A 24,828-nucleotide genomic window follows, 5' to 3' on the forward strand; every position below is an offset into this window, starting at 1 on the left:
TAATTTAACACCCTAAAAGAGGCTATACGTAATGTTGATATCTCATATAGAAATAAACGAGTCTCGGTCGTTGTTTATCGTACAATAAACAACTCCCACTCGTCGTTTGTTTCTTAATAACATGACCATATACACTAACATTATATCTTCTCATGTTTATCGATCAACAAAAGCGACATAAGCATTTCCATTATCACGAGAAACCCTTGCCAAAAGTAGCGCCAACTGCACCATTGCGACAACATCAGGAGCATGTTTCATTATTCATCATAATAAATGATGACATTGGATGCTCGCAAAAACGCGAGCTCATTCCGATCCACTAGTTGCACCCGCCACAAACACATCCAAAGGCAAGCCAATTGTTCACCCGAAAAGGCAGAGAATTGCATCTGACATCATTTTTGTCATTGATACGTCAAACCTGGAAATGCCGTCTACACGTCCAACACAAAGCCCAAGCCAGGACCCAAATCCTTCAAACCCGGCCAAAGTTCTGTTAATTACATACATTTCCCCCTAACCTTAAATAATCTATACTAGTTCTGAAGTAAATCGTATTTACCCGTATGAATCGTCTTATGTTATTTATTGCCGATAAACAGAATATGCACACTTTCTGAAAGTACTGTGTGATAAGTCACGCACCAAACCTATACTCTCGATATACATGCTGCTCTTACTTAAAAAAGAATATTGGGTTAACAAGATACGTTTATTAAAGTACCATGCTTTCCTGATGTGCTCTCATTCTAATTTGAAATAATGGTATAAATAGTTACCACTCATCTTTCAATATTTTTCAAGTTTGGGTTAATCACGAACATATTTGAATATGTACAACATCTATACTTACTTATCTTTATACTTTAAGGCATCAGGTTTGTCTGTCATAAGACCCCGAAACAAATATGTCCAACACAGCCCAATATTTGGCTCTTGGCTCCTTGTTCTTATATTTTATAAGTATTGTTTAAACAACTGTTTTTTTCTGTAAAATATGTTCATTTCAGAAATTAGATGTTATTCTAGCATTAGGTCTGTGGTACGTTTACTGCATCAGCATTACATTAAAACGATATTACATTATATAAATCCATACAGAGGAAATGCTTAACATTTATCTTTTAAGGAAGAGTGCAGGACGACTTGCTTTATACATATAAATGTGGACATATATGTATGGACATTTGGATGATACAGATATACCTCCTTAAAGATAGTGTTCGTAGATGACTGTAGAAAATGGAATAATTATGTGAGTAATCGGGTTAATACCAAGTTCAGCAATATTTAGCCATATTGCGATATTGGTTTCCAACATACAAGACGGACCATGAAAATTAATTATGACTTGAATTTGGACCTGGCTTTCTGGTGTGATGTAACACCCCAGAATCTCCGGTAGAAAAAGGGCTCAAAGCACGAATTAAGATCACGAGATGATACTGATGTATGCATCTGGACATATATTTGCGTAGTATTACTACCTTAATTCATCAGTATATATGTATTTTGCAAAAAAGGATATTATAGGATCGACGCTGACATGCGCATATAACCTATTCACCAGTGCTGTAATATTTCATTTCTTCTGACACATATCGACACGAGAAATTATATTTAAATTTAAAAGGAGCCCAAGTGGGATAGAAATTTGAGTCTGAACCTGTTGAACAAGGCTTGTTTCATTTTGGGCTATAGCATTGCCGCAAGGCCTGGGCGGAAGGGAACACCTGTTTGCACCCATCAGATACCAATCACAACTTCTCTCTCCAAACGAAAACAAAATACGAAAAATGTCGGAAGTGTATCCTTCTAATTTTCTATTTAGATACATGTTTTAACTTTAAAGTAATTATATGTATCTCATGTATTATTGGTATCTGTGATGCTGGTACCGTTTTGTTGCCATTGTGTAGCTTTTGTGGAGTTATTATGAATATCAAATACATGCCTTGAAATATGGACTTGTGAAAGAACTCATCATTGAATCATTTGCATTTAAATTAACGCATATACCATTTACTTGGCGTGTATGGACATATTATCCATCTACTTATACACACTTATTATGGACATATACAGAATTTCATTGTACCTTATTATTTAAAAAAATACCCGTGAAGATCCGGGTTAGAATAGGCATTCAACAACCCATGCTTCTACGAAGGCGACTTGGCTCGCTGACTTGGTTGATGCATGTCATCGTATCCCAAATGCGTAGATCGGTGCTCTTGATGATAATGACTAAATGTTTGGTCCAGACTGGATTATTTACGAACCACCGTCATATAGCTGGTATATTGCTGAGTGCGGCGTTAAACAACAAACAATCAAACAAAATCTATATAATTATTAAACACCTTCCAACAATGAGAAATTAAACTTATATTTTCTAAATATTCTGTTATATTTATAACATAATTTGATTCATAATTTAATTATTGCGTTGCTTTCTTCCCTGTCATTCAATGTGCATGTTCAAACCCCTAAACATTTAATATTTCATTTTTCATAAATGGCTACGTTAGTGCGTTGCCTAGATCTCTCGTTACCTACTCACAAGAATAGATTAAAATTAATTTTTTTTACTATCATATTTCTGTTTATCTAATTCATAATACAAAATTGATAATTCATTTATAATAGTATAGATCATATTCGTGTATATCACTATCTGATGCTAAGGTTTTATTTCAGAAAATATAATTAATTCAAAATGTAGAAAGATACACAATTTGCCATTATTTGACTTTTAAACTGTACAAAGTATGATATAATGATCAGAATACCTGTAACGGGTAGTATTTAAGAAAGAAATATTTGTCGAGAAGTCCCATTTTTTTAGATATGCCCTTCAGTAGTATTATTGCATATCTCCAGAGAGAGGTTTACATTGTAGTTCTCATTATTTGTGGATAATTCAAAAAGCAACATAGAAAATATATATGCTACCATGACGAAAGAATACAGAGTATACATAACTCGCAATTCTATATATTCAGCAAACAGCCCAAAACCGAAACTCCCCAACATATCCGATTACACTGAAGGTTGTCCCAGTTCTCCATGCGATACTGACGCCCGTTCGTCTCCCAGACCATACAGAATAAATTTAAAAGGAATCCAGCTCAAGTCTAGAACGATTTGGCAAGCCTAGATTGCCTTAATTCTATCCATGAAAGTAAGCATTAATAAAACAATATTGTTCTTGTCTGCTTCAGATTATATTTTGTAGATACTTATTTTAACTAGGAAAATTGTACTGACACCGGTGCTGTCCCTATTGAAGCTATCCATAAGAATTTCGAATTGCCGTCCATTGTTCGATGTCAATACATCGATGACAAGTGAGGATATCATAAAGTAATCGTTGATGCCGTGCTACACTTTGATAAAAATTATAATTAAGTTGACTGGTGTGTACATTACTACAGTGAACATGTACATGATCATGCCCTAATAACCAAATACCGTAATGTCAAATACTAATTTATTATTGTGTGATGAATTTAACTGGATCAGTGGTAACATGTAATATTAATATTCCATCAATTTCTTTCCTGGTTGGTCCATCCATGTCTACAAAATGAAAATAATACAATTAAAATGGAGCATAGAACAATTCTTAATATCAGGCTAGAGCTGTGGAAATCTAGACTTTCCCAATCATTATAGACTTGAGTTGGTCTCATGTTTTACATTATTCTCTTGGGTCAACGTCACAGCTCATACCATACACTAACAAGACCAGCTTGGCCCCCGCCGGAGCGCCTGGATTTTGGTTATATCATCTAACATGGCCAACTCTGCTCTTAAGTAAACAAGAACCTAATCAGCGAGGGGTCCTTTATCATCCCTATGTGGCTGCTTATAAAAATCTGATATCTTTTCCCAAAGACCTGGTTAATAATATATTTTCTGCTGAATATTCGAAACAAATAGAGTGAGTTGGTACTACATGTACATATGTATACGGTTCTATTTTAAATGACTGCAGCGCTCCATTATGAAAACAATTTGTTTTAACGCCGCTCTCAGCAGTATTCCAGTGATATATGACGGCGGTCTGTTGTATATGAAATATATGCAAATTGAATCTTGAATCTTGAAAGTTGTAACATGTCAGCAAATACGTATCACATGCAGTATACAGTATATCAACTGCAATATACTGTATACATCAGTATACAGTGTGTCGCGAGCTCTGCGCTGGGCTGGAGCACACATTTCCTACACCTCTCCCTTCGGCAAACACATCACGAGGGTTGCAACGAGGTCACAGGTCAGGCGTGCACTCGTCAGTTGTCTAATACGGTCAAGAGTAAGATCTTCCGGAAGACCACTGCACTGGAGGTATGTGGATTATTGAGGAGGTACTACGTGTTTGGAACTGGGAGTTGAACACTAAGCACTTTTAGAGAAGAGCTCACAATAAAACGTTATGGACTCGCGGACGGACTTGTGTTTTCATTTCAAGACGTACATTTATCAGGTTGAACTTCCTAACTGTAACAATAACTGAACTTTACGCCTTTTATACACATTTGTGATGGGGCGACAATGCGACGAGACATATTTTGACCTTGAAAATGTCGCGTTACGGCATCGTCGCCCTTTTGTAAAATAAAGAAAAGGATTATCAAAGAGCGACAATGCGAACACGCGACAATGCGACAAATGGCCAATTGTTGTGCTTTTGGTAATTTTGACACGTTTTGCTTGTTTTTGTAAAGGCGTCAATGCGACAATGCGACAATGCGACAACGAGACAATGTCCCTTCCATAGTAATCCGTGCAAATAAAACTGAGTAATGAAATAGAAGTCTGACATGCCAGTTAAAAGATAAAGTGTTGCAGCTTCTGATTTCATAGATCTTCAAGAAGGGTTATCAATAATGGGATGGGTGATGAGTTCAACTGCATACGCTGTGATTAACAATAATGCTCCGAGTCAATACATTTTGTCAAATGTATGACATGTATTACGTGAATGAACATATTGTTTATACTCGTCCATGTTTTTGACGGACAAAATAATTTACATGCTCGGTAAAACTGAGGACGGGCATCATTGTGTGTTTCCGTGCTTTGTTCAGGTGAACAATTGACTTGTCCATGCATGTTTTGTGACGGGTGCCACTTGTGTGGCAGGATACGCTCACCTTTTCCCGAACACCCATTGGAGGACTTGAACCGCTTCGGATTTTTATCCCACATCAGTCTGATACACCATGATATAACTGAAATACTGAAATACTGTAGAGTTGAAAATGATGTTTAATGCGATTACCGTAGTGTGTTACTGCAACTGTTCATATTTTGTGCAGTGATGTTATGTAATATGTAAAAGAAAGCATATTCAATTATCCAATTGATTTGAATAGAATATACTTGCGTCAGTGTATTTTATTAACGCCCCAAATCGTAATTTAAACACATAAAATAACAGATCACGCATGGTGCCTTGACTTACTACTAGATTTAATGGGCCACCCCGGAATAAAATAGTTCCCCCAAAGCGAGGAACATATGTTTTAGTATGTTTACAAGAAATATATTCCAAACAATATCCTCATTAGATGAGAAGATCTTTTACAGAATTACCTCAGTAAGTCAATTACAATGACAGAGCGTCGTAATACATTTACATCAAGTACAATACGTCAAAATGGCCGACACGTTAAACGTGACGGGAGATATTTTCGAAGTTGTTAATTAACCTGTGGCCATTTCAAGCCTTTGGCATCACTGATCAATTGGCCGATCATTGAAAGGTGATTGTGAAGATGTGTCAAATAGATACTAAGGTAAATTCATAGATTTCTGTAAATTGTCACTGCGACAGTTTGGATTTTTTTTCGTGTTTTTTCTCTCTGGGATGGGTTGCAGCGAGGGTATCCTTAAATGGGCTTGCAACCACGCTTCTGTATGAATTCGTACCAGGGAATTCCAAGGGTTTTCCCCAGGAATGTGGAAGTAGTCAGTGTTTACACCTTTTCAAGAATACAGTCACGTGAAGAACGTCATGTGACCGACCTCGCGTCCAAGTCGTATATCTTGTAAACTTCACATCTAAAAATTAGTTATTGTTATAACCAAATGAAACACAACCCATTATCCGATAGGGGTAACTGTACATAGCCGTTACCACAATAAACTTAGTAACATTGTTTGGTTTGACTTCTTGGCGCGTGTCTGAATTCCATTAACATGTAACATATCCTAAAACTAGCTTATCAGCAAATCTCGCTGCACTGCGCGCGACAGATGCTAGAGCAAGGCATGCCAGAAATACGAAACCTAAAGCTTCCGAAAGGAAGCCTTGGACATCACGTGCGTCGGGGGACCAGCGCCATCTGATTGGCCGTTAACAGTTGTACAAGGCGGAGCAAAAAGCATCGTTTTTCCGTCCATTTTACGCTTGAAAAACTCGACCCTTTTCTGGACACTTTCTAGACGCTGACCAATTAATCAATTTTAATGAATTTTTAGTCGTTTTTCCGTCCAATGACCATATACGGAAAAAAACGACGTTTTCGTGTTTGCAGTGTATTAATTTGTTGTGAAAACAGCCTCCAGCGATCAAGTCGTAAATAACTTTGGCAGATCCATCATGGAAATGAGTTTCCTGTTTGACATACACATTGTTAATGGCAGGCTTGGATCAGATTAGATTGACTTTACTTTCATTGGACACAGCAAGGATTCGAACCCCTTATCATGGGTTTCGTACATCCTAAACACGATAAAGATGTTAATATAGATTGCCTTATGATTTATTTAATTAAAACGTTGTCGTAAAATAAACAGTTCAATGATTTTAGATGAGACTCGACCATGTTAGCTGATATTATGCAATAATTGCACGGGTAAATAGGTCGTTTTGAGTTATGACCCTTTTCCTACTATGAACACTATGTACTGTGTACCATGTACACTATGAACGCGTTCTACCGGCAGGGCAGGACATGCTAAGCCCTGAATACCTAGTGTCACACTGCTTTTCAGTGATCCGTTCCAATAATTTTCACAGCTATTTTGCCTTTTACGCCCAGTGGAATCTGTTGACGTTTTATGTTTACGTTAACTGAGTCGATGTTTCTGCTGGTTGACTGGAGAGTTTAAGCATAAGTTCGTGAGCATTTATCATTCAATCAGCTACAAAAGGAATTAGATATATATCTTTACTTTTGAGCTTCAGGATATCTGCATTTGTACACAACGGAGTTTGGCCCTCTAACCACGCCTCTGTGGCAGTCTTTATGTCCTCGTCATCCTGTAAGCGTCTTCAAAATAGGGCTGATTTCATTTGCCAGAACAGGAAATAATCACTGGGGGCTAAGTCTGGGCTGTAGAGTAGGTGATTTAATTGTACAGCCCAGACTTGTACCCCCAGTGATTATTTCCTGTTCTAGCAAATCATACGCTCATGAACATTTATAGTCAGCTATAAAAGGAATTTAAAATGACCTTGCGAAATGAACATAGTTCTAATACAATGTTTTCTTTACTTTTGAGTAGCAGGATTTCTGCATTTGTACAAAACAGATTTAGTTCAAAATTAACATATCGTTCTTATTTTCGACAAGTGCATTATCGTGCCACTGAAGCACATCACTTGATTGTGTGGTTCTCTTAAAGGTGTCACGTATACGTAGACTTATTTCCACATGTCAGGAAGACAAATTAAATAATTCAGTAACATATGGAGATAAGATCTTACAAGCGATCATTTTACATTTTACAATGCCATCAGGTCCAATTACTTTAGTAAAAGCATTTGACAAGAAGACATCACACATATTTTCCTGACAGAAAACTACATGTATGATCACGCAGCGCATGTCGTTAAAGCATATTCTGTTAAAGAAGAGGGACTATCTATAATGTTTTCGAAAACTCTGAACGGAGAAACTGAGTATTCATGATGTTTATTTTACAGAATTTCTAAAATTGAGAACTCCGATTCAATTGGCATCAGTCACAGAGTGATGTCATGTGAAATTCCGCTCAAGCTACGCCCGCCGTCCGAAGTTCATCTATCTCAAAGAACATCTGTGAAGGAGCAGTTTGTTCCAAATGATGTGATCCGCATGTTCTCTGTAGACTTTAATGAGAATGACTACAATGCTTCCAACATCTCTCATGATGATAGGATATTCATGAAACAGATGGAAGAAGGCATTCATGTAGCAGAAGGACATTATGAAATGCCGCTTCCGTTCAAGGTTGGAACTCCAGAGCTTCCAGATAACAAGAGGATGGCATTTCAAAGACTTGATGGACTAAAATCACGTTTCCGTAGAAATCCAAAGTTCCACAGTGACTACTCCGCCTTTATAAATGCCATGATTAAAGGTGGACATGCAGAGGAAGTTCCTGTAGGTGAATTACATGCATGTAACAGATGGTATATTCCGCATCATGGGGTATATCACCCTAAGAAGCCAAATAAAATCAGAGTCGTTTTCGACTGTAGTGCCAGATATAATGGCAAGTGCTTAAATGACTGTCTCCTGAAAGGACCCGACTTAACCAATAATCTGTTAGGCGTGCTCTGCAGATTTAGGCTTGAACCTGTTGCGTTGATGTGTGATGTGAAACAAATGTTTCACCAGTTCTTTGTCAACAAGGAACACAGGGACTATCTAAGGTTCCTTTGGTGGAGAAATGGGAACGTTGAGGATCAAGTTGTCGAATTCCGAATGAAAAGTGCATTCAATGTCCTCATAGGGAGGCGAGGTATTCCTGAAGGTGAAAAAATCTATTATTTGCAACGCTATCTTTGTGGACAAGCCAAAGAGGCTGTCGAGGGATTTGTTCTTTTATCGTCAGAGAATGCATTCAGTGAGGCGATCAAATTGCTTGATGAACGTTTTGGAAACCATTTCATTATTGGAGGTGCGTTTCGTGACCGTCTAGATTCATGGCCGAAACTACCAGCAAGGGATGGTAATGCATTACGTAAGTTTGCAGACTTTCTCAGACAGTGTGAAACAGCAATGTCAAGCGTCAGATCACTAGACATCCTAAATGATGAACGTGAAAATCGTAAGCTTATTCAGAAGCTACCTGATTGGCTCCTCAATTGTTGGAGACGTAAAGTCGCCGAATATAGGAAATTCTGATGTCTGTTCCCTATATTCGGCGACTTTACGTCTCCAACAATTGAGGAGCCAATCAGGTAGCTTCTGAATAAGCTTACGATTTTCACGTTCATCATTTAGGATGTCTAGTGATCTGACGCGTGACATTGCTGTTTCACACTGTATGAGAAAGTCTGCAAACTTACGTAATGCATTACCATCCCTTGCTGGTAGTTTCGGCCATGAATCTAGACGGTCACGAAACGCACCTCCAATAATGAAATGGTTTCCAAAACGTTCATCAAGCAATTTGATCGCCTCACTGAATGCATTCTCTGACGATAAAAGAACAAATCCCTCGACAGCCTCTTTGGCTTGTCCACAAAGATAGCGTTGCAAATAATAGATTTTTTCACCTTCAGGAATACCTCGCCTCCCTATGAGGACATTGAATGCACTTTTCCATTTTGGGTACATTAGAGGGTCCCCAGAGAAAGTTCCTGGCTCTGGTGGAGGTAAAACATCGATTGAGTGGAAAGAACGTGTACCGGGAGTAAGTTGAATTTCAATAGTGTCAGCATGGATTTGAATATTGACAATATGAACAATTGTGATGATGATTTAAGTAGCCGTGCGGCTAAACCTACACAAGAATACACTGATTATAAGATTGAACTATGTGTCAAACGTTTCAAATCTGCACTATCTGCATGGCGTCGGCAGGCGAGTAGTGTCATGAAGTTAGTATCTGACAGTGTGGACATATCTGAACTGCGTTCAATTCGTGATTGTTTAGAAGACCGTATGGCAATTGTGTGTAGTGAACATGGGAAACTAACTGAATTCAATTATTCTGATGAACATTTGCTTGCAAAATTTGACGAGATTGAATCAAAACATTTTGATTTAATTAAATCAGTGAGTGATAAACTGTGTGAACTTGAATTTGGTTTGAGTGAACGGAAATTCGCTGACAGCAAATCATGTAAATCTGTCAAGACTAAGTCATCAAAAATGTCGAATGTGTCAAAACTGTATGAGACCAAAATTGCTGCTACAGCCGAAGCTGCAGCTTTAAAGACTAAATTGAAATTTCTTGAAGTTGAAAATCAAAAGAGAGCTGAGCTTGAAAGGTGTCAAACTGAAATGAAATTATCTATGGCTATGGCACAATTAGAAGCTGTAGAGAAATTAGAAAGTGAAGTGAATGAGGATTCTGTTCATTCTCCTGCTTTATGTCCGGATGGAAAAAACATGTTTGTACAAGATTATATTGACTCAGTTCAGGTTGAGAATCGGACACAAACTGAAATTAAAGCTCCACATGAGTCATGTGTCAAAAGTGACATTGTGAATGTAGACATAGAATCTGTTCCGATTAAAAACGTTCAAGACTCGCAAAATGTTCTGTTCAGTCAAAACTCTCAGAATGAAGATTTAATCAAGGCCTTAGCAAATCAGATAAACATTGGGCGTTTACCTCCACCAGAGCCAGGAACTTTCTCTGGGGACCCTCTAATGTACCCAAAATGGAAAAGTGCATTCAATGTCCTCATAGGGAGGCGAGGTATTCCTGAAGGTGAAAAAATCTATTATTTGCAACGCTATCTTTGTGGACAAGCCAAAGAGGCTGTCGAGGGATTTTTTCTTTTATCGTCAGAGAATGCATTCAGTGAGGCGATCAAATTGCTTGATGAACGTTTTGGAAACCATTTCATTATTGGAGGTGCGTTTCGTGACCGTCTAGATTCATGGCCGAAACTACCAGCAAGGGATGGTAATGCATTACGTAAGTTTGCAGACTTTCTCAGACAGTGTGAAACAGCAATGTCAAGCGTCAGATCACTAGACATCCTAAATGATGAACGTGAAAATCGTAAGCTTATTCAGAAGCTACCTGATTGGCTCCTCAATTGTTGGAGACGTAAAGTCGCCGAATATAGGGAACAGACATCAGAATTTCCTAAATTCTCAAGATTTGTGACTTTCATTGCTAAGGAAGCAGAAATAATGTGTGATCCTGTCACTTCTTTTCCCTTGGAATTGAAACATGAGAACAAGCCCCGGAACACTCGTGCATCGTCACAGCATCAGACAGCTAAACGACCACATGGTACAGTGTTTGACATAAATCTGAGAGATTCATCTCTAAGCACTGTCACAGGTAAATTAGACAAGAAATCAAATGTGAAATTTGAAACTTGCCTTTTCTATAAAGGTCAACACAAGCTTGATGATTGTGAGACATTGTTGTCTAAACCTTTGATTGAAAGAAAACAGTTCTTCATAGACAGTCAAGTGTGCTTTGGATGTCTCAAGCCAGGACATCTTTTAAAGTTTTGTCAGAACAGGCTAACATGTAAGACATGCTCACGTCTTCATGCTACTATGTTACATGGTGATCTCCCTAAACCTTCTGAGGGGACAAAGCCAAAAAGCATTAACCTTTGTTTATTGTCAGGGTATGACACTTGCCTATCTGCACTTGCAATACTGTATTGTTAGCCAAACCATTGTGTTTATATGTATACCACATCAGCATTTCTCATTGTTTAATGTAAATTAGGTTAATTCTAATTTCGGGGGGAGTGTAACGGTAGTCAGTCAGATATGGTAATAAGATGTTTTACTATAATGTTTTCGAAAACTCTGAACGGAGAAACTGAGTATTCATGATGTTTATTTTACAGAATTTCTAATATAGAGAACTCACAGTTGCCCAATTCCCTGAAATCCGTAAAACATCTTGACGGAATGCGGATAAACATAGGCCTTTCTCACCGGAAAGCATGGTACTCGCTCCATACCCCAAGGGAGCTAAAAACAATACTCACCACTAATGAGAAGAAACAATAAAGCGCTATCAAAATATCTTATTACCATATCTGACTGACTACCGTTACACTATCTGCTTTGTCAACCTGTGCCTGTTAACAAAAATGCTGATTAAGATTACTGGCTATATCAACATCTATATAATAAAGAGTATAAAAACATACTAGCGGAAAAGAAGAAACGAAATTACAAGATGCCATGTTTAACTTACCCGTAAACTATTTAATGTTGCCTTGTTCACTTGCATTATCACATTTTGCTTTCCTTACCCTCGAAATAACCTGATTCCTAAGTTGCCTTAACTTGCGCCAATTACTTGGTACACATATTTTCACAGCTATTTTAACTTTGACGCCAAATGTAATCTGTTGACATTTTATATGTACGTTAACTGAGTCGATTATTTCATTATTGCATTATCAAATTTTGCCTTTCTTACCATCGAAATAACCTGATTTTTAAGTTGTCTTAACTTGTGTAGTTGGTACACGCCTTTCATAACATTTAATTGTCGCTTTCTCTGTGCAGACAATTTTGTCGCACAACATATTATCTGTCGTTACACGTTTCAGTTTATCTGAACATGTACACGTGCATGCCTGAAGTACAAAGGGGACATATAACATTATTCGATAATAGGTTTTCAAGGAACGGAATTTTCATGACTATTTTATTCTCATTTTTATGTATCTTTGCAGGTCGTATACTACCATTATGTCCTATAGAAGATGTTTCAGTTAATAGTTTGAATACTATAGCTATTAGCATCACATATATCTCACATGAGCCCATGAACAGTTATTAGTCTGAATACTCATTATATCCGCAAACCATTTGATATATTTTCGAAGTCGGCCTGACTTGTTCTCATTAGTGCAGAGTTATGTTAAGCTCAAGCTCAGCGCACAATCTTGATATAGGACCATGAGCCTGGACTGCAGCTATATACAGATATGCTGGCGATGAGGCTTATAACAGTTTGCAGTGTAAGATATAAACCAACCTGAGGTTAATGGCGTTGTCTTATGATTACCAGTAGGTCCATAATGTCTTATGTCAAGGAAACAGATTAAGTGGCTAAATCGGGGAAAGAAAAGGTGCAGAACATAACTCAAATGTTTAAGGTCAGATAAACCGATTGTGTCTTTATCTGAATATGTGTACTTGGATGTGGGAACGTATCCGGACTTTGAAAACATTAAAACGCCAGGTGAGTGAGGGTGTTAATATTTAACTTCACATTGGCAATGTTTCAGCCATATCGTGACGAGAAGTTATACATGATAATACATATATATAGACTAAATAAAAACCTGTCATCGATGGACAGTAAAATAACTAGAAGATCACAGGTTAATATTTAGAACTAGCAAACAATCACAACAGAGATATCACCACATGTAACAATACAATATAGAAACGGTTATAGATCGCCAGCAACTGAAGATAAATCACAATACTTGGGACCATGGGGACTTATGGTACCTTTCCTACCTGTATGGACACCAGGATTTACACCATCCTTTCAGTGGATGGCTCATGACAGCTGAATGAACAAAAACACGCTCAATGTACAGTGAATACCACAATAGTCATTCATATAGGGTCTTTCAACTCTCTCTATGACACGGCTAGACACGCGAAAACGGAAAAAGCAATAAGTTTCCTGGTGCACAGACTCGCCGCCATGGAAGGGGTCAGACTGGCTTTCGTGCTCTGTGTCTATGTTCTGCACATTACATCAGGTATGTGTCTATCTTATAACTTAGAAGGAACATCTTGTATACCGAAAATGGATTTGAATAACAATACTGACATGTGATCAGTGACGCGGTTTCGTTATTGCCTTCACTCCTGTGGAAGACATAAATGCCTCTTTGTGTACACAAATATATCAAGAAAACGTGATTGAAACAGACTGAAATAAAAGCCATCTTTTTATATAAATAACGTGAAGACTGAACAAAATTGTTTCACTCTCTCTCTCTCTCTCTCTCGTCAGTACACTAGTCCCCCTCTCGTCAGTACACTAGTACGTCCTCTCTACATAGTAAGCACATCCACTCCAGTAAGCACTCACGGACGTCCTCTCTAGTCAGTCCACAATCACGTCCTCTCTAGTCAGTACACAAGTACGTCCTCTCTAGTAAGTACACAAGCACGTCCTCTCTAGTCAGTACACAATCACGTCTTTTCTAGTCAGTACACAATCACGTCCTCTCTAGTCAGTACACAAGTCATTCCTCTCTGGTCAGTACACACGCACGTCCTCTCTAGTCAGTACACAATTGCGTCCTCTCTAGTCAGTACACAAGTACACCCTCTCTAGTCAGTACAGAAGCACGTCCTCTCTAGTCAGTACAGAAGCACGTCCTCTCTAGTCAGTACACAAGTACGTCCTCTCTAGTAAGTACACACTGACGTCCTCTCTAGTCAGTACACAATCACGTCCTCTCTAGTCAGTACACAATCACGTCCTTTTCTTGTCAGTACACAATCACGTCCTTTCTAGTCAGTACACAATCACGTCCTCTCTAGTCAGTACACAAGTCATTCCTCTCTGGTCAGCACACACGCACGTCCTCTCTAGTCAGTACACAATTGCTTCCTCTCTAGTCAGTACACAAGTACACCCTCTCTAGTCAGTACAGAAGCACGTCCTCTCTAGTCAGTACACATGGGCGCTCCCTTTGGTCAGTACACAATCACGTCCTCCCTATAAAGTACCCTATACGTGTAATATGTATGGCCTTTCCTTATTGTGAAGGTAATATGCTCCATTAGAAAATGACAGGGGAAAATATAATCATGTTCATGGACAGTTTGTTGTATTTTAATCCTTATTATCTAGACTTGTAAGCCTGGAGCATTTGACTTCCTTGTCTGTTTGTTCAATATGTCACATTGTTAACATTGAGTTTTTGTAACCAGCTGTAAATAAAGATCATATAGTCCATCAGTAACAAGGATAAATTCATCATGTGCGTTATGTGTGCCTGACTTGGCGAATGTCAATGACTAAGTCGGATAAATCCCTGCATTACAGAAGGACATAATATTTCCCACGTAATTTGGTAGCATGGAGTATTTGGTGCATCCTTGTCACGCTTTGCGTTCACCAAAGGATTGACACGTGACAACAAATCAAGAACTATCTCTGATATGATACCCCTGTTAAGTTCCAAGACGTTGTCCTCATGACACATGCATGTACGGCGACTTGTGTTACTGTTGTTTTCTGATATATACTTCTGACACAGGCGTCTGTCCTGATATTACATGTGTCTCCCAATGTCGCTGTCTCTGTCTTGTATAATACAATGTACCGTTTACTGAAGTCAGCTGTCGCAGATGTACATACGACTACACTGAATGTTTCGGTTATAATAGTCTAACAGGTAGTGTACGTGTCCTGGTGGTACATGCAGATACCTGTTGCAGTGTCTTTGTAGAATATAATACTTCAGTTACAACTACCCTGATGTTACATACAGTCTACCAGTGTCACTGACTACTGTGATATATACTTCTGTCTTAATTGCCATTTTATTACATTTGGCAACACAGTGTCTATCTCTGTTATAATACTCCTGTAACAGGCAGTTGTCCCGGTGGTATATGCAGATACCAGTGTCAGTGTTCTTTTCCCTACACCTGTCCTGATATTACATACGGCTGCCAGTGTCAGTGTCTATCTATGATATTCTACTGCTGTTACAACTGTCCTGATGGTACATACGGATACCCATGTCACTGGTATAATGTCTATATATTACAAGCAGCTGTCCTGATGATACATATGTCAGCGTCACTGTCTATGATATAATGCATATATATACCAGGCAGCTGCCCTGATTGTACATATGGCTGTCAGTGTCACTGTCTATGATATAATGCATACATATTCCAGGCAGCTGCCCTGATGGTACATACGGCTACCAGTGTAGTTACAACTGCAACTGTCCCGTCGCAACGTGTAATTCTAGAGATGGATGCAGATCTAGAAATCAGACCTGCAACAGAGGGTGGTCAGGACCGACATGCCAGAAATGTAAAGCATTCAATTTTGTATATCAGTGAACGTTTGACACTAAATCAGCTTAACACAATCAGTGTGATAAAGATATTTCTTATCTGCATTTTGTCAAAAGTCGATAACCATCAAAAAGAATCGTTTATTTTCCTCGAATGTTCATATCGTCACTACAATTCATTCTCTCCTTTGAAATAACTTTTTTTAAATCTCAAAATCCATGCATTTATTGCTTGAAGTTATCATCTTTGATGCTTTAGCAGTAACGAGTATACCTTTCATATCAGATAAATTTCAGTGCAAGGTCTTACATGAAGACAGCGACGTCCGTTATATCACGGTGTGTCAGTTTCATGTGGGGAGAATGCCCGAAGTGATGCTTTGGTACACGGGTATGGTTCTGTCCAACCATAAATCATCAGGGCGAATCTGGGAGTCAAATCCACAATCCCCGATTACTTGCAGGCCTCGGGGACATCCTTCTACACAGCGAATTGTAGTTACATCGCCTAACACGCCTGCGCTGTGTGTTCCAAACAAGCAAAGTCTAGGCCAGCATATAACATGTGTCACAGCACCTCATCTGAAGGTGTGATCCTCTGTTACCGAACATTACATTTGATACATTTTCTGTTGTGAAACTAAGTTGCACACCGACCTATGGTTGTTCTATACTCTAACATTATGTGTTATGACAGACAACAAAGCTCTCAACAAGCCAACATCAGCCAGTAGCATCTTTCTCAGTCAGTCACCAAGTAAGGCTGTGGACGGAGTTACCAAAGCGAACAACTATAGCTACTGCTTTCATTCAGCCTTCAACGACGCTAGTATAACAGTTGCGTGGTGGAGAGTGGATCTGAGTGAGATGACACAAATTCATGACGTCACCATATACTTCAGGAGAGACCGTGAGTCGTTTACATCCTACTGTAAAGACTAGTTTATTTCTTCTTATGAGGTCACATAAAGCCAATAACCACCACTGTGCAGTTTATGCCAAAACTACGTCAACCTGTTTCGGACGACTTGAAACTTAGACCTTGTCTCGGGGTTGTCAAATCTAGATAGGTTGCGTTTGCTCAGTTCTGAGACTAGTCTACATTTGTTCATGGGTTCAGTATTGTACACGGGCATACATGAAACCTACTTCGTAATGAGTTCCTGAAATTGTGAACATCTGTCTTATTTGTTATTTTACAAAATATGTAGGAAGGAGGAATTGTGCAACGGTTGGAAGTTGCAGGTATTATAAGGGTACACAAACAAGACCCTCCTACCGATAGCCCATTCATATCTGTCGAGTGTGTTAGGTGGACTACAGCAATGCGTGGAGTAAAAACGCAATCGACTGACCATTATGTTTACAAACAAGCGGAATGCCGCATCCCAAACTTTCAGAACCCCCACCCAACCCCATCCTCAGCCTTATGTCCGATAGGCATATTTTATGATGTCGTCTGTTTGTTTGTTTGTTTGTTGTTTAACGCCGCACTCAGCAATATTCCAGATATATGACGGCGGTCTGTAAATAATCGAGACTGGACCAGACAATCCAATGACTGACATTACGAGCATCGATACGATGCCGTGTATTAACCATAGTCAGCGAGCCTGACCACCCGATCCCATTTGTCGCCTCTTACGACCAGTTTGGGTTGCTGAAGACCTATCCCAGATCTTCACAGGTCTATTTTATGATGGACAAAGTTGTTGCATATATATACATGTTTAAGGTATAAAACATATATGAGTGATCCTATTTTCATGAATATACATTTTACTAATTATATTAATTTTGACATTTAACAGATAAAGTTCGTCGGAATGGTATCCAGATCTACATAGCTGAAACTGACGCCTCCCCACCTGCTGGAGACAATTGCTACAACGTGAAAGGGAAGGCGGACGGGACAGACATACCTTATGTTTTGAACGTTACGTGTTCTGGTAACGGGCGCTATCTAGTGCTGTACACAACTGTGAAAAGCAGAGGTGACCCAGTACCTAGTATGGATTTCTGTGAAGTGCAGGTTTACGGTAAGAATCATGTTTGATATCCTATATAACTCATCCATCTCCAAATTTTGATTTTTCATATGTTCATTTAAATATCAATATGCTCTTTATTTTCTGCTGTTCTAAACGTGTTCCTGGGAAGGGATCGACCTGGTCTTGTACATCATTACTTTAATCAACGAAAGTATAATGTTAACAATACCCATCCTGGATTTCTGTGAAGTTCGAGTAACTGTAGGAATTATCTTTAGTATGTATATTGAGGTGTAAAACATGTCCCGTGTTTTGAATGTACAGCAGGAATGTTACACGTAAATCTAACGCTGTTAAATCGAATTTGTGGAACCGAGCGCGCGGCGTGAGGCGTAAGATGTTTGAAAGCTTAAATTATCAGGAATATAATGGATGAGGTGGCAAGGGTTGAATTTGATTAAACAAAGTATGTCGCTGTGCATTCTCAAGGATTGGTTTTACATAAATATTATTCATTTGCACATATGAGAGGCGAGAAAGTGTATTCTAGGCTTCTGTATAAAGGTTTAATCATAAACTGGTCATCCCAAAAGAACATCCTAATGAAACAAGTTTTGCAGGGCTCAGCTATAGTGAGTGAGTGAGTATGGTTTTACGCCGCTTTTAGCAATATTCCAGCAAATGGGCTTCACACATTATACCCATGTCTGGAATCAAACCCAGGTCTTTAACCACTAGGCTACCAGACCGCCCCCAGCTATAATTTTTAACGAAGTCACAGTGCTCAACACAAAAGCTCTTTATCCAAATTGCACTCGCCACATTTCAATCTCTATATTGTCCCCAACAGTTGAATTATAATCACTTTGTCGATTTATATCGTGTTTAGTGAAAATGTATTGCAATACTTTGAAAATTATAGCAACAGCAACGCGGCATATTGTAACCTTCACGTATGCATATTATTATTTCAGAATGTCTACAGACAATCATTCAGAAAATAGTAATAAGATTAGTTTCCTAAATGATGCGGCCGTTAAATCGGCTTTTGTAATCAGAATGGTCTGTTAATAATTTGTAAGGTGGTAGTTTAACAAAGGCTTTGAATCTCCATATATGCATATTCATATTCAAAACAGTTTTCTGTATGTATTTGTCCAGGAACACCTCACCTCAGTAATGAGTATGCGCAGCTTCAGTTGCAACAGTGTCACAACATTTTCATAAGAAATAGGGAAGCTTCAACAAAAACAAATGAAACAATAGATACTATTGTGAATCCTAAATTCCACTTTAAACACAGGGGCATCGGTCGACAAGTAATCTAAAGCGCTGCATTTCACCCAACATATTTGCCCTCAGCCAAAGATATGCATGTTATTAATGAGATGGGTAATAACAACCAGGGAAAAGAATGGCAACAAACGCATATTTACAGACGACTTCAGAGTAAATTTGTGTGTAGTTGTATACAATATTCGTATAGTTATGTACGTTTAGCACAGTTCTCGCTGCACACTACTATTGCTTCATGGATACTGGTTTTACTAATTTTAACAACATATTTCTTCAATGTGTTTACATAAGCGATTATATGAAGTTTATTAAGTTGTGATGCATTCTATAATACAGGAGCGCGAGAAAGGGGAACAAAGAAGATTAGAAAGGAACTAATTACAAACCATCATTACACAAATTTCAATTTACACATTTGTGTTGTATACTTTAATCCGTGTAAATGCGAGTACATGTTAAACGTGAATGTTTTCATAGTAGGTAAAATGCATATAACCTTCCTGTTCCCTCATCAATAGTTTGCGGTCCTGGTACTTTCGGCTCTGACTGTGACAACTACTGCCACTGTGACGGTGAGGTGTGCGAGTACGTGAGCGGCGTCTGTCCGAGTGGAGACTGTCTCCCAGGCTGGAAGCAAGACAAGTGTGACACAGGTTCCTATTTGATTTTGTGCTGATATATTTCATCAAGAATCAACCTTCAGGATATTATATTAGTCTGTATAATTAATACCCGAAACTAACAATAAAAACAATCGAGGGCATACAGCTCATCTGTAACTATATTAAAAATCTTCATGTTTTCAGAGTGTATACCCGGCGATTATGGACGAAACTGTAACCAGAAATGCTCTGATAGGAACTGCAAGACCGACAACTCTAGCTGTGACCACGTGACAGGGGAGTGTGTTGGGGGTTGTTTGACAGGTTGGAAAGGAACAGACTGTACACAGAGTAAGACCATTATGTACTTACAACAAATCAATACCTGGCCTTACCTGCTGGAAATGCCTACAGGTATCTCAAACACAATTTGATGCACCTAACCATAGGTTCAAGCTTGACACTAATAAATATATTTAAATAAGTCATTGTTCCTACGTATTTGATGCATGGTACAAATGTATCCATAAACACGTTACAGAATGCTTACATACCTACGGAGACGACTGTTCTTACCTGTGCTCTGCCAGACACTGCAGTGAGACATCAACATGTGATCACGTGACCGGGAAGTGTGAACGCGGCTGCAATCCCGGATGGATAGACACTGACTGTACAACAGGTGACACACTTATTTTATATTTTGAGTCAACACCTTCTTGTGTGCCCCTCTGGCCATAGAGTTTAACAACACGGTAGCAACGGTAGCAATGGTAACATGTTAACCTTCTGCTTTGCTGTATGGCAGTTACCTTCAGGAACTCTCTTGCCATCATCGCCGAAGCCTCGTAGCCCTTACTCTATTTAGCTCCGTGTGAGGTCCGATGTTATGTAAATGTTGCAACGGAACATATGATACAAACTTTCGGTGTGCAGGAGACGTGCTTTGTGGTCTTGTGGCCGGATCCTGTAATTCACGTTCTAAATCTGGCTTTACTCGTGAATAGTGTCAAATCTGTGAAGTATCATCAGTGTGTACAAAAGTGCGAATATATTATTGAAGACCTTTATGTAATATGCCTGTGTTTCATTGTTTTTAAAGGTGAGATACTGTAAAAGTAATAATATCGTGATATGCCAAACGTATAATTGTACATGGAATGATGTTTTGTCACTCGGGATGGGTGTAAGTGTGGTGGAGTTGTCAGTTAGTGTGAATCAGAGTAAGGACACATGCTGTTTGAATAATATCACTTCATTACTTAAGACCTGAATTGCTAACCTTCAGAATGCAAGCCTGGAACATTTGGGCCTGACTGTTCTCGTTGCGGCCACTGTGACGTCACGTGTAATGTTGGCGATGGGCACTGTCCAGGAGAATGTCTGGACGGCTTTACCGGTGACCGATGTGATGTGGATGTTAGAGGTTCGAATACCGTTAAACCTTTTTTTGTGCTTATGCGGTCCCTTATAAAATAAATCAACGTAAGAACCACATATTAAATGTAGTTTGATGTTAAACATTTATCGCACTAACACAGTTTTCATGGCGCAATATATATACGTAAAGCTGGCATATGGATGACGCAAAATATATTATGTGCAGCATAACATAATGTTTCTATTAATGTGTCTCATGGCATTCAATCCAGTGCCACCTGTAACAAGTGGTGTCATCGGGGGAGCAGTAGGAATCGCTGTGATGTTGTTGCTTAATGCTGGACTGACCACATGTCTGCTTCGAACTGGAAGGTATGAGCACGCATTTTATAAACGTAATGCGTTCGGTATTAAAATCATTCATTTCCGAATAATTCAAGCATTAGAGTTTTTATTGGATTGTCCGCCATACTTTCCTGTTTCAGACTGACGTGGCGATCATCTGCTTGCGCAGATCCTAAAGACGGGAGAAATAAGACTGTTACAGGAGACACTGGGGAGATTTCTGCACACGCGCATGTGTCCGGTGTTGATGGTCAAGCCTATGTTGAACTGAATGACCTCACAAGAGAGGGAGATAAGATGTCAACGTATGATGTCATTAAAAACTAAGAATCTGATTATAATCTAATCTAAGAATCACATGTCTGTGCAATCACGAAAATGTTATGCCACGTATCGTTCTATAATTGTATAAATGAACAAGTTATTTTCTTGTATAAATGCCTTCATGACAAATTTGAGTCTGGGTAATTTTCACTAAAAAAACAAAATGTAAAATGCATCATGAAAATGAAATGATATGGTTCCGTCACTATTTCTTCAACAAAATATATGGATTCGGTTTCAAGTGAGTAAGCTGGTTTTAACAGTGCTTTGAACAACATTACCACATCGTATTGATTTGACGTGCAAAGAACTCAGAAATGAGACAATAGATACCTCGTTGTATAATTGTGTTTGATTAATTTTTTCCAACAACTTTTCTTGAAACCATGAAAAAAGATTCACGATCATGGACCTTATTCATGTTTATTTGTATTTTGCTTGTAAAGATGTCAAAATGAAAAGTTATCAGTATCAGATTAAATATTTCGCGATATACATGCATTGTATGTCCATGCCAAGATCAGTGTGAAAAAAACAGACGTTTATCAGAACGTTCATAACGTTTTTTGGCTTCCATGCGGTCCATGCCAACGAATCCTGAAAAATAACAATAATAACTTCATTTTATTGATTGCATTATCACATGTCAGAGTAGCAAAGCGTAATGTATTCTGATTTGAGTCTTCACTGTTGTGTTTTTAACAAGTGGTTTGGCAGTTATCGTTGGTAAAGTAAAGCAAGGATAAGAGTACGCAGAATGGTATGGTATTTGATTGTATGGTACTAGTGTTCAACATGGGCCACAAATGCCTGACGTGCGATGCAAAATGTTTGAAAGGAAGCAATTCTTGTTCACATTATGTCACAGTCGTTTTTAACCTTGCTCCACTGATTGCTATACATGAAGTTACATTTTGTTACCATATTATGTTATATGACTAATGGTCATATACGTCATACTAATGGTCATACTGGTCATACATTGTCTTTTGATTTGATGAATATGTATTGTTCGTTGTTTATACGTGTCCTTTTTTGTCGTTTTTATCCAACGCTGTAATGCTATGTGACAATGACATAAAGTGTAATACTTATAACGTGAACAGTAAGATTATATTCTGAGACGTTATGGGAAGAGACCTTAACTGGGTCGAAGTTATGTTTTTGGCAGTAATGATCCTTAGTATATGAAGTATGAAATTGTCTGATTATGTACTTTTTGCAATGATACGTGTTCCTTTTGTCATTTACCTTGAGACTCGCGCTAGATTATGTTTTTTAAAAATCTATTTTCCCTCAGGTGTGTCATTGTAATGATTAGTATCTGTAATTTAACTGTAAATATGTACCTTGAAATCCTTGTCAGTCACCACTATCGCGACATTCCTTAACAATATTTGTTTGATCATTCGGATAGATTGAATTACCTTGTTTTGTGTTCGTTCGAAAATAATAAAGAACGTTAGGTTTCTTAAAATTACAAACTAAACATATATTTTATTGCAAATGTATACGTGTTTGTCTTGTAGTTCGTAATATATGCCTGTTGGGATTTGGGATTTGAAGAGGTCCCCTCAATTGTCGTAAGGTCCGACTTAATGGATCGGTGGTCAGGCTGGGTGGCGTGTCATCACATCCCGACGGCGTCGATTGTTGCTCATAATATCAATCACTGATATTTGGGCCAGACTCGATTATATACAGGCCTCCGCCTTCATACAGCTGGAATATTGCTGAGTGCAACAAACAAACGAGCAGTGTAATATGCAATGTGTTTAAGTAAACTTATTTGTGGTCTAAATATACGTTAGTTTTAAAATAACTATCAGTATTGAAAAAAACATGGTTATAGTTAAAACTTTTTAAAATTGAAACACGAATAATTGTTGAGTTCACTCATATATATATAATTTTAGGATAAACTCGTAAAGGTAAACAAGTAACCATTCACATTTGTTATAAAATATGTTAAAACCCGCACTCCTCGGCACGGTGCTCTCGCTTTGACAGTTTTTGCAAGAACCGCGCGCGCGAAAATAAATTTATTGCAGAAATCAAAAATTGTGTATTGAATAAATTAAGACATTAATAAGCTCTTGGGACCAGACGTACCAGTATTTTTTTTAAAAGAAGAACAACACTTGTTCTTGTAAATATGTTTTACCGTCTACTGGCCATGCTTTTTTATCACTTTCTCATTGTCTTTTCTCATATCTTCACTCACATTTACCAGTCTTTCGAATGGCTTGTAGCATTGCCATATTCTGGTATATTTACATAGAAGAATGCAATAATGTTTCAAATAAAGAATTTCGTAATAAACAATAAATGTAGAAAGCGAGATTTGTTGTTATTTGCGGAATTTTAAACATACCGAATAAGTACATACTCAATGTGATATGTCTATGTGTCTATCATTATCCACAATATTACATACAAAAGCATGACCGATAGCTATATTGTAAGAGGTTTGACTCGCCTTGGTATGTGTTAGCTAATATTAACAAGAAACGACAACTCGGTCTATTTTGAGTGAGTGAGTATGGTTTTACGCCATTTTAATCAGTACTCAAGCAATTTCACGGCGGGGAACACCGCAATGGGCTTCACACAATGTAACCATGTCGGGAATCGAACCCGGGTCTTCAGCGTGACGAGCGAACGCCTTAACCACTAGCATACCTAGTCTATTTTGAGTGAATAGGCAATGTAAACTCAACGCAGGAAATATGCTGAGCCCACTTAAATAGATGTACGCAGTGACTTGCAATGTTTAACATGTTATAACCAGGGAGAGTGTCAAGGAAGACACTTGCAATTGTATTGTCAAAATGCATGAATCATCAACATCATTACAAGTTATGCCACGAATGACAACAAACACGTAGGTATTACGTCAAGTTTGGAGGAGGGGGGTGAGTTGCTCAGT

General features: G+C 38.4%; 1 protein-coding gene across 1 annotated transcript in view; it reads left to right on the forward strand.

Moving 5' to 3' along the window:
* The window catches only part of LOC124151046 (multiple epidermal growth factor-like domains protein 10), a 192,372-nt gene extending 170,268 nt beyond the window's left edge, over window positions 1-22,104 (forward strand). Inside the window, exons 2-10 of the mRNA XM_048399933.1 lie at window positions 15,838-15,978; window positions 16,659-16,871; window positions 17,773-18,000; window positions 19,767-19,901; window positions 20,055-20,201; window positions 20,392-20,532; window positions 21,139-21,276; window positions 21,503-21,602; window positions 21,716-22,104. Of these exons, the coding sequence (XP_048255890.1) occupies window positions 15,838-15,978; window positions 16,659-16,871; window positions 17,773-18,000; window positions 19,767-19,901; window positions 20,055-20,201; window positions 20,392-20,532; window positions 21,139-21,276; window positions 21,503-21,602; window positions 21,716-21,902 (1,430 nt within the window). The 3' untranslated portion in view covers window positions 21,903-22,104. The remainder of the gene's footprint in view (window positions 1-15,837; window positions 15,979-16,658; window positions 16,872-17,772; window positions 18,001-19,766; window positions 19,902-20,054; window positions 20,202-20,391; window positions 20,533-21,138; window positions 21,277-21,502; window positions 21,603-21,715) is intronic.
* Window positions 22,105-24,828: the final 2,724 nt, after the last annotated feature.

This window comes from Haliotis rufescens, unplaced genomic scaffold (assembly GCF_023055435.1).
Source record: "Haliotis rufescens isolate VD_foot unplaced genomic scaffold, xgHalRufe1.0.p SCAF_2, whole genome shotgun sequence".
Taxonomy (NCBI): domain Eukaryota; kingdom Metazoa; phylum Mollusca; class Gastropoda; order Lepetellida; family Haliotidae; genus Haliotis; species Haliotis rufescens.